This window comes from Mytilus californianus, unplaced genomic scaffold, assembly GCF_021869535.1.
Source record: "Mytilus californianus isolate M0D057914Y unplaced genomic scaffold, xbMytCali1.0.p SCAF_1, whole genome shotgun sequence".
NCBI classification, from domain to species: domain Eukaryota; kingdom Metazoa; phylum Mollusca; class Bivalvia; order Mytilida; family Mytilidae; genus Mytilus; species Mytilus californianus.
The window spans coordinates 9,093,041-9,106,794 of record NW_026262581.1 but is presented as its reverse complement, the minus strand read 5'-3'; the positions used below and the strand labels follow the sequence as shown (position 1 = coordinate 9,106,794).

General features: G+C 34.8%; 2 protein-coding genes across 2 annotated transcripts in view; both read right to left on the bottom strand.

Moving 5' to 3' along the window:
• Positions 1-13,754, bottom strand: part of LOC127699411 (lipoamide acyltransferase component of branched-chain alpha-keto acid dehydrogenase complex, mitochondrial-like) — a 29,442-nt gene that overhangs the window by 3,937 nt on the left and 11,751 nt on the right. The window contains exons 6-8 of the mRNA XM_052203033.1: positions 6,077-6,173; positions 5,242-5,546; positions 1,774-1,851 (exon numbers count right to left, since the gene is read on the bottom strand). Of these exons, the coding sequence (XP_052058993.1) occupies positions 1,774-1,851; positions 5,242-5,546; positions 6,077-6,173 (480 nt within the window). The remainder of the gene's footprint in view (positions 1-1,773; positions 1,852-5,241; positions 5,547-6,076; positions 6,174-13,754) is intronic.
• On the bottom strand, positions 10,935-12,758 carry LOC127699875 (uncharacterized). The gene is made up of 2 exons (XM_052203285.1): positions 12,499-12,758; positions 10,935-11,920 (listed from the first exon to the last, which is right to left on the bottom strand). The coding sequence occupies exons 1-2, from the start codon at positions 12,581-12,583 to the stop codon at positions 11,391-11,393; spliced, it is 615 nt and encodes a 204-aa protein (XP_052059245.1). The 5' UTR covers positions 12,584-12,758; the 3' UTR covers positions 10,935-11,390.

Genomic DNA, 13,754 nt, shown 5'->3' with positions numbered 1-13,754 from the left:
CTCATTTTTGATGGGGTTCGTGTTGCTCGGACTTTAATTTTCTATATTGTGTTTTGTGTACTGTTGTTTGTCTGTTTGTCTTTTTCTTTTTTGGCCATGGCCTTGTCAGTTTTTATTTTACTTATGAGTTTGAATGTCCCTTTGGTATCTTTCGCCTCTCTTTTATAAACCCATTAAACCCATGAGGGACGGATTGGAGGCACTCAAAATAATAAATTATTGGTTGCATTTTCTAATTTTGTAAAAATTATAAGTAAAGTGAAAAATTTATATTATGGGTGGTTGGGGTCTAAAACTAGTGGCTCTCAAGAGCCTGTGTCGCTCACCTGATTCTACTTTGGTTTTGGAAATCATGTAAAAATAGATTGAAATCATAACAGATACCCTAATAGTGAGTGAGGCCAAATTTGGTTTAATATTGGTCCTGTAATTTAATAAAAATCCTGGTGGCCATCTTGAACAGTAAATCGGCAACAAAGTAGCAACACTTCATCAGCACCTCACAAGAAACATTTATGCCATGTTTTGGTTTCATTCCATTCAGTGCACCTCTAGAAGAAGCATTTGTATGTATTTCCCATAGGGTCTTATGTTAAAGGAAGTCCCCCCATTGGCGGCCATCTTAGATTATGGATGGGCTTCATAGTAATAACACTTGGTCAGAACCTCATAAGGAACACTCATGCCATGTTTGGTTTCATTGCATTCAGTGGTTCTCTAAAAGAAGACATTTGTATGTATTTCCCATAGGGTCCTATGTTAAACTAAGTCCCCTGCTGGTGGCCATCTTGGATGATGGATCGGCTTCAAAGTAACAACACTTGGTCAGCACCTCATAAGGAACATTCATGTCATGTTTGGTTTCATTCCATTCAGTGGTTCTCTATCTAAAAGAAGACATTTGTATGTATTGTCCATATGGTCCTTTGTTAAACATTGTCCCCATCTGGCGGCCATCTTAGATTATGGATGGGCTTCATAGTAATAACACTTGGTCAGAACCTAATAAGGAACATTCATGCCATGTTTGGTTTCATTCCATTCAGTGGTTCTCTAAAAGAAGACATTTGTATGTATTTCCCATAGGGTCCAATGTTAAACTAAGTCCCCTGCAGGCGGCCATCTTGGATTATGGATCTGCTTCAAAGTAACAACACTCGGTCAGCACCTCATAAGGAACATTCATACCATGTTTGGTTTCATTCCATTCAGTGGTTCTCTAAAAGAAGACATTTGTATGTATTTCCCATAGGGTCCTATGTTAAACTAAGTCCCCTGCTGGCGGCCATCTTGGATAATGGATCAGCTTCAAAGTATCAACACTTGGTCAGCACCTCATAAGGAACATTCATGCCATGTTTGGTTTCATTCCATTCATTGGTTCTCTAAAAGAAGACATTTGTATGTATTTCCCATAGGGTCCTATGTTAAACTAAGTCCCCTGCGGGCGGCCATCTTGGATGATGGATCCGCTACAAAGTAACAACACTTGGTCTGCACCTCATAAGGAACATTCATGCCATGTTTGGTTTCATTCCATTCAGTGGTTCTCTAGAAGAAGTTCAAAATGTAAAAAGTTAACAACGACGATGGACGATGGATGACGGACGCCAAGTGATGAGAAAAGCTCACTTGGCCCTTTGGTCCAGGTGAGCTAAAAAGTGCCTTTAATCTTGAACAGCCCTTATTGATTTAACTACATGTTTGTACATGATGATTATTGAAAACAGAGTCATAGGTCATTGTATAAATTCTTTCTTCCAGTATACTTACCTTGTATGTTATGTTCTCACATGTTTTATCTACACTAGCATTCAACATTGGGAATTCTGTTAAAGCCATTGAGACTGCCTGAAAATGAAAACAATTTATGTATATAAATCTATAAAGACTTAAAAGTGTACATTTTGAGTAAAATAAAAAAATTGTCAGTGAAATAACAAGAGTGCACACGCTGAAATGTCTCGCCTTCTTTACTAACCATTGATTTTATGTTGATAGTCCTAAATACAAAGCTTTACTACAAGTAACACATAAACTTAACATGATCCAAGAAAATGAGGTCAAGGTCAGATAAACCAAACGAGAAATACATGTACACCTTACAATCATTCAATAAACCAAACATAGTTGACCTATTGATTATTGTTTCTAAGAAACAGTCTTAAACAAGAAAACTTAACATTGACCAATGAACCATGAAAATGAGGTCAAGGTCAGATGAACCATGCCAGATAGACATGTACACCTTACAATCAATTTAGGCATTAGATATAGTTGACCTATTGCTGATAGTTTCTAAGAAACAAACTTAACCATGAAAACTTAACATTGACCAATGAACCATGAAAATGAGGTCAAGGTCAGAGGATACCTGCCAGACAGACATATACACCTTACAATCCTTCCATACATCAAATATAGTTGATCTATTGCTTATAGTTGAAGAAAAACAGACCAAAACACAAAACTTAACACTGAGAAATGAACCGTGAAAATGAGGTCAAGGTCAAATAAAACCTGTGAGACTGACATGTACATCATAAAATATTTCCATACACCATTTATAGTTGACCTATTGTATATAGTATTAGAAAAAAAGACCAAAACTCAAAAACTTAACTTTGACCACTGAACCATGAAAATGAAGTCAAGGTCAGATGACACCTACCAGTTGGACATGTACACCTTACAATCATTCCATATACCAAATATAGTAGACCTACTGCTTATAGTATCTGATATATGGACTTGACCACGAAAACTTAACCTTGTTCACTGATCCATGAAATGAGGTTGAGGTCAAATGAAAATTGAGGACCTTGCAAGGTACACACATACTAAATATAGTTATCCTATTACTCATAATAAGAAAGAAATTAACATTACAAAAAATGTTGACTTTTTTTTCAAGTAGTCACTGAACCATGAAAATGAGGTCAAGGACAATGGACATATGACAGACGGAAACTTCGTAACATAAGGCATCTATATACAAAGTATGAAGCATCCAGGTCTTCTAGCTTCTAACATATAAAGCTTTTAAGAAGTTAGCTAACGCCGTCGCCGCCGGATCACTATCCCTATGTCGAGCTTTCTGCGACAAAAGTCGCAGGCTCGACAAAAATTAAATAAAATGCTCCGCTGGGGCGCAGCTTGATACGACCGCAGAGGTCGAACCCTGAACAGTTGGGGCAAGTATGGACACAACATTCAAGCTTGATACAGCACTGAATTTGGATTGTAATTAAATATTTGACACAGCATAGGTTTCTGACACAGAATGAATGTGGTCTAAGAACTAAAAAAATTTTAAGTATATATTCAAACCATATCATTATTATTTGCTTTTATATATAAATCAGAAATAACCAATTTAAAATGGAAAATTTTAAAGAAAAAAAAAGGAAAAAAAAATCCCCCCAATTTTTTGAACCCCCTTATGATTCATCACCCCCAAACTCAATCCCAGATTTTCCTTTGTGGTATGGTACCTTGCAGTACAATTTCAGAGAGATCCATACACTTCAACACAAGTTATTGTCTGGAAACTAGAAAAATGCTTGTTTTTTGGCCCCTTTTTGGCCCCAAATTCCTAAACACTTAGGGCAATTACCCACATACTCAAACCCATCTTTCCCTTTGTGATATGGATCCTTGCAGTACAATTTCATAAAGATCCATACACTTACACACAAGTTATTGTCCTAAAACTAGAAAAAATGCTTGTTCTTTTGCCCTTTTATGGCCCCTAATTACTAAAATTTTGAGGGAATTACCCCCAAAATCAATCCCAGCCTTCCCTTTGTGGTATGGTACCTTGCAGTACAATTTCAGAGAGATCCATACATTTGAACACAAGTTATTGTCTGGAAACTAGAAAAATGCTTATTTTTGGCCCCTTTTTGGCCCCTTATTCCTAAACTTTTTGGGCAATTACCCCCAAACTCAATTCCAGCTTTCCCTTTGTGATATGGAACCTTCTGGTACAATGTCAGAGAGATCCATACACTTACACACAAGTTATTGTCCTGAAACTAGAAAAATGCTTGATTTTGCCCCTTTTTGGCCCTTAATTCCTAAAATTTTGAGGCAATTACCCCCAAAATCAATCCCAGCATTCCCTTTGAGATATGGAACCTTGTGGTACAATGTCAGAGAGATCCATACACTTACACACAAGTTATGTCTGGAAGTTACAAAAATGCTTATTTTTGGCCCCTTTTTGGCCCCTAATTCCTTAACTGTGGGTACCATAACCCCCAAAATCAATCCCCACCTTTCTTTTGTGGTATTGAACCTTATGGTAAAATTTATTGAGATCCATTCCCTTAAACTAAAGTTAGAGTGCGAAAACTAATGTGCCCTGTGCTGGCATAATTGCAAGCTACAATTTTATTGGTTTACAATTTTTAATACAGACTAATCAGAATTGTCGATGCATGTGCAATACAGTAAGCAGTTGTAAACATTGACAAATCAGACATATGTCCTAGTTTAGCACATAAATTAACAGTCTTGTTGCTTAGCTTTGATTTAAAAAAAATGTGTCTCTAAAAAAAGCTGTCACCTGAAAATCTTCTTTTATTTTAGATTTCCTGATTTACTTATGTTTTAAACATTTTTATCATTCAAAAAAACATCAATCTAAAAATGAAAACTTTTCATCTGTGGTAAGAAATATATGTTTTAGAATATGTTTAATCTTACATTAAACAGGCGTTGCTATTCTACCTTGACTTTAATATTAGATTATCCTGTTGTTAAGTTACAACTATCTATTTAAGATGAAACATCATCTTAGTGTAAATAAAGAAAATAATCAATTTCTAAGAAATCCATTTGAATTTCAACTCTCCAAGTGTATTTCAGTTATTAGTGATACCATTATTTTTTATATGAAGTATAATTTCAAAGAAATAGCACAAATACTTGAAGATCAAACTTTATGCTTGAAGTCCCATCAGGAAAAAATGAATAAGGTTTGAAAGGTAAGAAAAGTTAAAAGTGGACTGAAATTTAGCTGTATAAAATGTGTAACTAAAAGTGTTGGTTGGGTAACAAGAAACATCACATTATTTTCCTTTTCTCTCATAAAAATCAGAATAAAGTTTTTGGAAATATGCACCATTGGTGCAAAGAATCCGTCAATTGACTTCTGCCAGAATAAAAGTTAAACAAACCTTATTTAGAATTTTCCTTTGATTAACAAAAAAAAGGTTGACAAAATACACTACATACCTTCATTATAATAGGCATGTAAGAAAACTTGACACCTTTTTCATCAGTAATAGCTTTGACCTTTGACCTCAAGTCAACAAGTGCACTCATATCAAATTCATCATCATATCCAAAAGTGGGAATGTTATTGGCCTCAGTCATGGTTTTTACCATTGCTTTTCTCATTCCTTTTATCTTTTCTGTGTGATCCTTACCCACAGGTAAGGTGATTCGTGGTTGTATAGGTGTTGTTGATACAACTGGAGTAGGTTTGGAGGGTTCAACAGTGACTGCTGGTGGTGTAGCTAATGGAGCACTGGCTTTTGCTAAAACAAATAATTTTATTTTATTACCAATAAAATCGAAACACTAAAGATATAAATGTTCAATTAACAAATAATTTCAGTTTGGCTATCAAAGGCCAACATCAGTAAAATTATAACAACTTAAAACACATGTAAACTATTATACTATTATCATACCAGACATAATAATGGAAAAAGTAGCACACTACTACAGAACAGTCATCATAACAATCAACGTTGATATCAAAATAAATTTATGGAAACTACATGAAACTTTACATTGAGTTTCCACTGGATTTCTGGGTCCAGAACATTGAAAAAGAGTACAAAGTTAAGCAAAAGTTTAACAGGTTAGCTCACATGATCATAATCATTAGAAAGTCAGACACATTCGGACTCGTGTCATGCCTGAGCTAACTACTTTTGTTCTTACTCCTTATATGCCACAGACTTATTTCATTCCAGTCAGAAAGTGAAACCCCTAACCTCCATGCTTAAACTAGACCACAGTGGTGGTTCTCAAATAAAGTTGATTAATACTAAAATCATACCTTGTTTTCCAACAGAAGGGTCCTCAATGTATTTTAGGATATCATCTTTCAGTATTCTACCATCTTTTCCTGTTGCTTCAACATCACTTAACTTGATCTGCAAAATAAGGCATACTGTTATATATAAAGGGATTCACACTGTATAGTACAAACCATGATGTATTACAAGTTAACAGATTTTAGACTTAAAGGTCCAGTTCAGTATCTTAGTATTGAGATGGTACAAGCAATAATTCCTGAAAACACTGAATACAAAGACAAAACATTCTACAGACTACAAGCACAACATCTAAATCTCATGTTAATTGATTTTTATGATTGAAGAATATCATCAAAATGTGACAATTTAAAAGTAGGTGGGAGATCCAGCATTTAGCTAATGGCTATACATTCATATTTACCATTAAAACACAGTAAAATTTCATACTTATTGGTAGCCAAAGGGGTGACTGGGGTATTAATTTATGGTAACCTGGACTTAAATTTGAATGTGCATGATTTATAGATATGCAGGCATTGTCCAGTCATAATGTTTAATCAGATTTTGTGTAGGAAAATTCCACATTCTCTGCAGATGAAAGAACCCTTGCAACAACTCATTAACGGGTATCGAGGTGGTATGTTGCAAGACAAGACATTTCCCCTGCCTTACATACCCTGGGCATCCAAAAAATATTTGAGCCAGCCGGACATTTTATGTCTTATCCCGATTTTAATCCCTTAAGACTTAATAACAAAAGGCAATTATGGACCATGGTAATCAGTTGGCCATCATATAACCAATGACTGATATTAAATCAAAGCACGAAAGCGCTGTAAAGGCAGTTAATTACAGGTTGTGTGTATTTTAAGTCCAGTTATATCATTATCTTGCATAGTACAGTGTACTTATCAGAAGTGGCTTTCAGTATTTAAGATTTAGAGTTCTCTAATGATATTGAATAAGTTTTATGAATGTCATATTCTGAGCACTATATGAAGGCGATTGTTCTCACTTGTTTATGAACTAGTGCATTATGTCCAGTTTGTACCTTTTTTATCTATGTTTATAGTCAAATTAGTTATCAAAGGTACCAGGATTATAATTTAATACGCCAGACGTGTGTTTCGTCTACATAAGACTCATCAGTGAGGTTCAGATCAAAATAGTAACAAAGCCAAACAAGTACAAAGTTGAAGAGCATTGAGGACCCAAAATTCCAAAAAGTTGTGCCAAATACGGCTAAGGTAATCTATTCCTTGGATAAGAAAATCCTTAGTTTTTTCATTGGCAATCATAACACATCTTATTTATATAATGATCTATATTCAACGACCTCAGGTACAAAAAAAATGTATGTAACTAAACTATGATGGGAAACCTTTGACTTCTTTCTTTATATAAACTTTTGATTTGGTACCATAGAACTATGTAGAGTAAATGTACATTGCAACATGTCAACTCTTTCAACTCCAAGCAAAATTATATTTCCAAGCATGAAGTAATTTATGAATGAAATAAAATGCTCCGCTGGGGCGCAGCTTGATACGACCGCAGAGGTCGAACCCTGAACAGTTGGGGCAAGTATGAACACAACATTCAAGCTTGATTCAGCACTGAATTTGGATTGTAATTAAATATTTGACACAGAATAGGTTTCTGACACAGAATGAAAGTGGTCTAAGATACTTAAAAAAATTTAATTTACCTATTCAAACCATATCATTATTATTTGCTTTTATATATAAATCAGAAATAACCAATTTAAAATGGAAAATTTTAAAGAAAAAAAAGAAAAAAGAATCCCCCCCAAAAAATTTTTTGAACCCCCTTATGATTCATCACCCCAAAACTCAATCCCAGCCTTCCCTTTGTGGTATGGTACCTTGCAGTACAATTTCAGAGAGATCCATACACTTGAACACAAGTTATTGTCTGGAAACTAGAAAAATGCTTGTTTTTTTGGCCCCTTTTTGGTCCCAAATTCCTAAACGTTTAGGGCAATTACCCCCAAACTCAAACCCAGCTTTCTCTGTGTGATATGGAACCTTGTAGTACAATTTCATAAAGATCCATACACTTACACACAAGTTATTGCCATGAAACTAGAAAAATGCTTATTTTTTGCCCCTTTTTGGCCCCCAATTCCTAAAATTTGGAGGCAATTACCCCCAAACTCAAACCCAGCTTTCTCTTTGTGATATGGAACCTTGTAGTACAATTTCATAAAGATCCATACACTTACACACAAGTTATTGCCATGAAACTAGAAAAATGCTTATTTTTTGCCCCTTTTTGGCCCCTAATTCCTAAAATTTGAAGCAAATTACCCCCAAAATAAATCCCAGCATTCCCTTTGTGATATGGAACCATGTGATACAATGTAAGAGAGATCCATAGACTTACACACAAGGTTTTGTCATGAAACTAGAAAAATGCTTGTTTTTTGCCCCTTTTTGGCCCCTAATTCCTAAAATTTGGAGGCAATTACCCCCAAAATCAATCCCAGCATTCCCTTTGTGGTATGGTACCTTGCAGTACAATTTCAGAGAGATCCATACACTTGAACACAAGTTATTGTCTGGAAACTAGAAAAATGCTTATTTTTGGCCCCTTATTCCTAAACTTTTTGGGCAATTACCCCCAAACTCAATTCTAGCTTTCCCTTTGTGATATGGAACCTTGTGGTACAATTTCATAAAGATCCATACACTTACACACAAGTTATTGCCATGAAACTAGAAAAATGCTTATTTTTTGCCCCTTTTTGGCCCCTAATTCCTAAAATTTGAAGCAAATTACCCCCAAAATAAATCCCAGCATTCCCTTTGTGATATGGAACCTTGTGATACAATGTCAGAGAGATCCATAGACTTGCACACAAGTTATTGTCATGAAACTAGAAAATTGCTTGTTTTTTGCCCCTTTTTGGCCCCTAATTCCTAAAATTTGGAGGCAATTACCCCCAAAAATCAATCCCAGCATTCCCTTTGTGATATGGAACCTTGTGGTACAATGTCAGAGAGATCCATACACTTACACACAAGTTATGTCTGGAAGTTACAAAAATGCTTATTTTTGGCCCCTTATTCCTTAACTGTTGGTACCATAACCCCCAAAATCAATCCCCACTTTCCTTTTGTGGTATTGAACCTTATTTTAAAATTTCATTGAGATCCATTCACTTAAACTAAAGTAAGAGTGCGAAAACTAATGTGTCTTCGGACGACGACGACGACGCCAACGTCATACCAATATACGACCACAAAAAGTTTTTTGCGGTCGTATAAAAAGGAGTTCTTAATTAAGAAATAAACTGATTCGCTGAGTGCAGCTGGATACTGTGGATTCATTTTTTTTTCGTTGGATACCAATTTTCGTGGATTTCGTGGGAACAGGGGGACCACGAATTTAAATGTTCAACGAATTACAAATTTTCCATAGGCTTGTATGCAGAATTGAGCAAAACCACGAAATTAAATGACCACGAATGTGTAAGTTTTCCTCAATCCACGAAAATTGATACCCACGAAAATAAATGAATCCACAGTACACCCGCAGAGGTACTACCCTGAACAGCTTGGGCAAAAATGGACACAATATTCAAGCTTGATACAGGTCTGAATTTGGATTGTAATTAAATATTTGACATATTATAGTTTCTGAATAAATGTAGTCAATGAACTTGAAATCGGTTATATGAATTGAATTTATATTCAATTAAAGATTTCTTGCTGTTGTGCAATACACTGTGCTGTTGTGCAATACTTAATAAATCTGTTGCCAGACTATAATCAAATAAAGTTCAATTTCTTCTCAATGTCATATTTGAAATTTATGAAAATCAATAGGGAGATGACATCAATAGCTATAAATAATTCACCAAAGTTTCATGTGAACTGCTTAAAGCATTTTTGAGTTGTTGTCCAAAAACTGGAAAATCCCCCCTTTTTTAATGAATAAAACCCCATAACTCAGAAATGTAAAATCTAAAATTTATAAAATTCTAAAGGGAGCTTACGGATTGATAATTTAGTCTTAGATGCAAGATTTTTTTATCAGTTGTTAGTGGCTTTGAACTAGCTGTCAGTAACTGCAAGTACTCTCCGATTTGTACTTAGTGTCTTTTTGTTGTTTGGATGTACAACTATCCGACCACGTCCACTTGTATTTGTATTTATCCATCTGATGAGTTTAGCCTCTTTCAACCGATTTTTATAGTTCTTTCTTATATTGTACTGTTACACCACTGTCCCAGGTTAGGATCCCGCTAACATGTTTAAGCCCGCCACATTCTGTATGTACATGTATGTGCCTGTCCCAAGTCAGGAGCCTATAAAAGTGTAATTCAGTGGTTGTCGTTTGTTTATGTGTTGCATATTTGTTATATTTGTTCATTTTTTTACATAAAATAGGCCGTTAGTTTTCTTGTTTGAATTGTTTTACATTGTCATTTCTGGGCCTTTTATAGCTGACTGTGCGGTATGGGCTTTGCTCATTGTTGAAGGCCGTACTGTGACCTATAGCTGTTAATTTCTGTGTCATTTGGTCTCTTGTGCATGTGTGGAGAGTTGTCTCATTGGCAATCATACCACATCTTCTTTTTTATATTTACATCAACAGATATAAAAAATTCACCAAAGTCAAGGTGAGACAACAAAACTTAGTTGTAAGATCTCTGACATTTTTTACAGGGTACGAGTTTTTCTCATTGTTGGAGATTGTACGGTGACAGTAATACCTGTAACTGCTTAAACCCATTTCTTATGCACTTTAGTTTGATAAACTCACTGAATATCATACCACATCTCCTTATTTTTATATGCATTACAATTTACATGTGCATGTAATTGTAAATATATATATATCAGAACAAAATTCATTGCGTCACTTTTATTTATGCATCCTTTGGCACAATACAAGTTCTAAAATTACACAACATAAAACAACTAAATGTTATTTCAGATGAAAGTTTTGTTTCAGTTCCATTCATAGGATTTATTAGAATTTTGTATGTTTTGCCAAGTCCAATAATTCGCTCTATGTGACATAGAGACATAGTTGACTAAACCACCAGGTGTCGAACATTCAAGAATTTTCAGTGTTTCTGTTTTTATTTGATGAAAAGGTTGCCTGAGCTCTAGGAGCTTTAGGTTTTATCACGGGATATTCTGTGCTGTCAATAATAATCCAAGTCGTAGGAAACTTTAATTTGAAGTTGGATGGTGAAAAACACCTGACTAAACCACTAGATGGCCAAGTGTTAGCCTCACACCACTGTTTAGACATAAAAACAATCCATGTATACACAATATTCTTAACACTAGATTCAATCTAGAATCTAGACAGTTCAAAGTTGTTGTATGATGCCTCAATTTCATCAAAGTCATAAAAAAACTGATTTTCAACTGACACCCTATCAATTTGAAAATATATGTATCTCAAACAATGTGCTGCTGGACCAAGTGTGGTCAAAACAAATAAAAATTTAGTATACAACTCTAAACCGGTATAAAAATGCATGGCTGTGTCACGCGTCTTCATTTCAAAATTCTCTGCTGAAAATATAGGCATTGATGGTGTTTGCGTAATTCCATCTGTAAAGCTCAACATTAGCTCGGCAGTTGGTGGTGGACAGTCATAAATCCTTTCTGCAGTATGAATGACTTCTTCAGGAAAACCAACTTTACAATCAAATCTTTCCTCTAAATTTCTACTACAATATTTATCAAGTTTAGTTCTTTTGTTTTCACAGGAAACTGCCCTGATTTTTCTTTTTGCGGACGATTCAGTCTCTTGCTTGGTCCAGGAAAATAGGCTGGGAATTGCAGTAGACTTAAGTCTCTGTATGGTGGGTTTGCGCCCTGAAAAAGGTTATAAAACATTAGTTTTTTTATAATTAAAAGAACTTCCATTAGCAATGTATACTTTGTACTACCTGGCGAAATATTAACTAGATTTATTCATTACAATCTGGATAAAACTATGTTTGCCTGATTCAATGTATGTTATGTAAATCCAAAGGACAAACAATGAGAGACTTATGCAACAAACGTACATTGTTTGTACCTAAATAACTATAATATAGATGAGAGCATGTCATTGTTTTGTTCCTGTTAACATTGTCATTGATATTTTTCAAGAAAGTCTATGAGGCATAGCTTATGCATTCCTGTCATTACTACATTAGCATAATTACTGCTAAAATAATTCTCAGTATGATATACCTCTTGTAAGAAATCATTATAATTGTAGCAATCACCAAAAAATCTCAAACAGATCACATTGAATCGTAATCCAAAAAATTATGACGTCTTGAATTACCCACCCCCTTTTATTCTAAATTACTAAAACGATAATTGCGGTTGTAAACAGACTTTGGTTTATTCGCATGGCGATTACATATATAACTATATATTTCACAAAGAAAATAGAGTTTTACCATGAATAGTTTCCTGCACGTAGTCTTTTTCAGTAAAATGTGCCTTGCAAACAACAGCTGATTGAGATGGACTCCACGATATCATCGTGTTCTCGTCCAATCTGCGTATGGGCCATGGCGTTGATCCAACTTTTCCTTCTTTTTAAGTCATTTGGAAATCCATGTCCTCCTCTTAAATGACATCCAGGTACACAACAACAAGTACTTGGCATCGTTAATTAAAAATTTAACTGAAATAGTTGCACAGTGCAGAAACAGGAAGTAGAGGAACAGGATCCGCTACCACGGCGCCACCTATTCAGGAACGATAATTTGCTACTTTATATAACTGCGAAAATAACGTTAGACGGGTTCACGTGCATAAACAGAAATGCGCTTTAAATTGTATAATATAATTCATGTTCAGTCGACCTTTTATTATTATATCAACGACTGAAATGATTTATAAACATCTAGATTGCAGATAACACTCGAAATTAACCCGAGCTCTTTCCACACGGAATTCAAATAATTCTAGTTTGTCAATCGGTTGACTGCTTATAATGCAAAATACTAATATATCAAAAGTTTTTAAAACTAACAAAACACAATGATCGTTTCTCTATTTCCCAATGTAAATGAAATGAAACAAAAAACATTTTATATCGCAATAAGAAGAGGAGAGAATTCAACATTTCCGGATCTACTTGGAGTCTAATGACCCCCCACGTAGATAAGTTGGATATCGCGGAAGGAAGGATTAACCCGGCAACTAGAAAGGCATTAAAGCACTGCCTTTAAAAACGATATTAAACTTTACTTTGATATAAAATCAATGTTCTGACGTAAAATGTTAAATTGACAATGCATCATTCGAACTGTGCAACATCAGCGTACTAATATCTGCCTTAGACTCTTTATTTGTGCAAAATAACGTTGTCAAAAACTTTACTTTCGTTTTTAAAAAGCACATTTCCTAATACCGGATACTGACTTGACAATGGTAAAACATGGACCAGAGACGGAAACTTAAAATCCGTGTACTTTTACAAAGCACAAAATTGAGTTTAAGTAGCTCTTTCCACGTTATTTCTTCAAGAAAATACTCGAAATGAACAATAGATAAAGGTATCAATGATAATTATATCATTTTTGAAGAATTAGGATGCATAATTAAATTTCCACCTGCACACATGCGCACTGGTGTACTAGTTCAAAGTTCAAACAACGTGGTTCTGACGATTTTTCGTTTAAAACCTTTTAAAATTTTTCATCAA

Excerpts from the sequence above, each read along its gene's own strand:
- LOC127699875 (XM_052203285.1), bottom strand. The coding sequence starts at position 12,583 with ATGATATCGTGGAGTCCATCTCAATCAGCTGTTGTTTGCAAGGCACAT. Across the intron at positions 11,921-12,498 it reads CGTGCAGGAAACTATTCATG|GGCGCAAACCCACCATACAG; the intron begins GTAAAACTCTAT and ends AACCTTTTTCAG.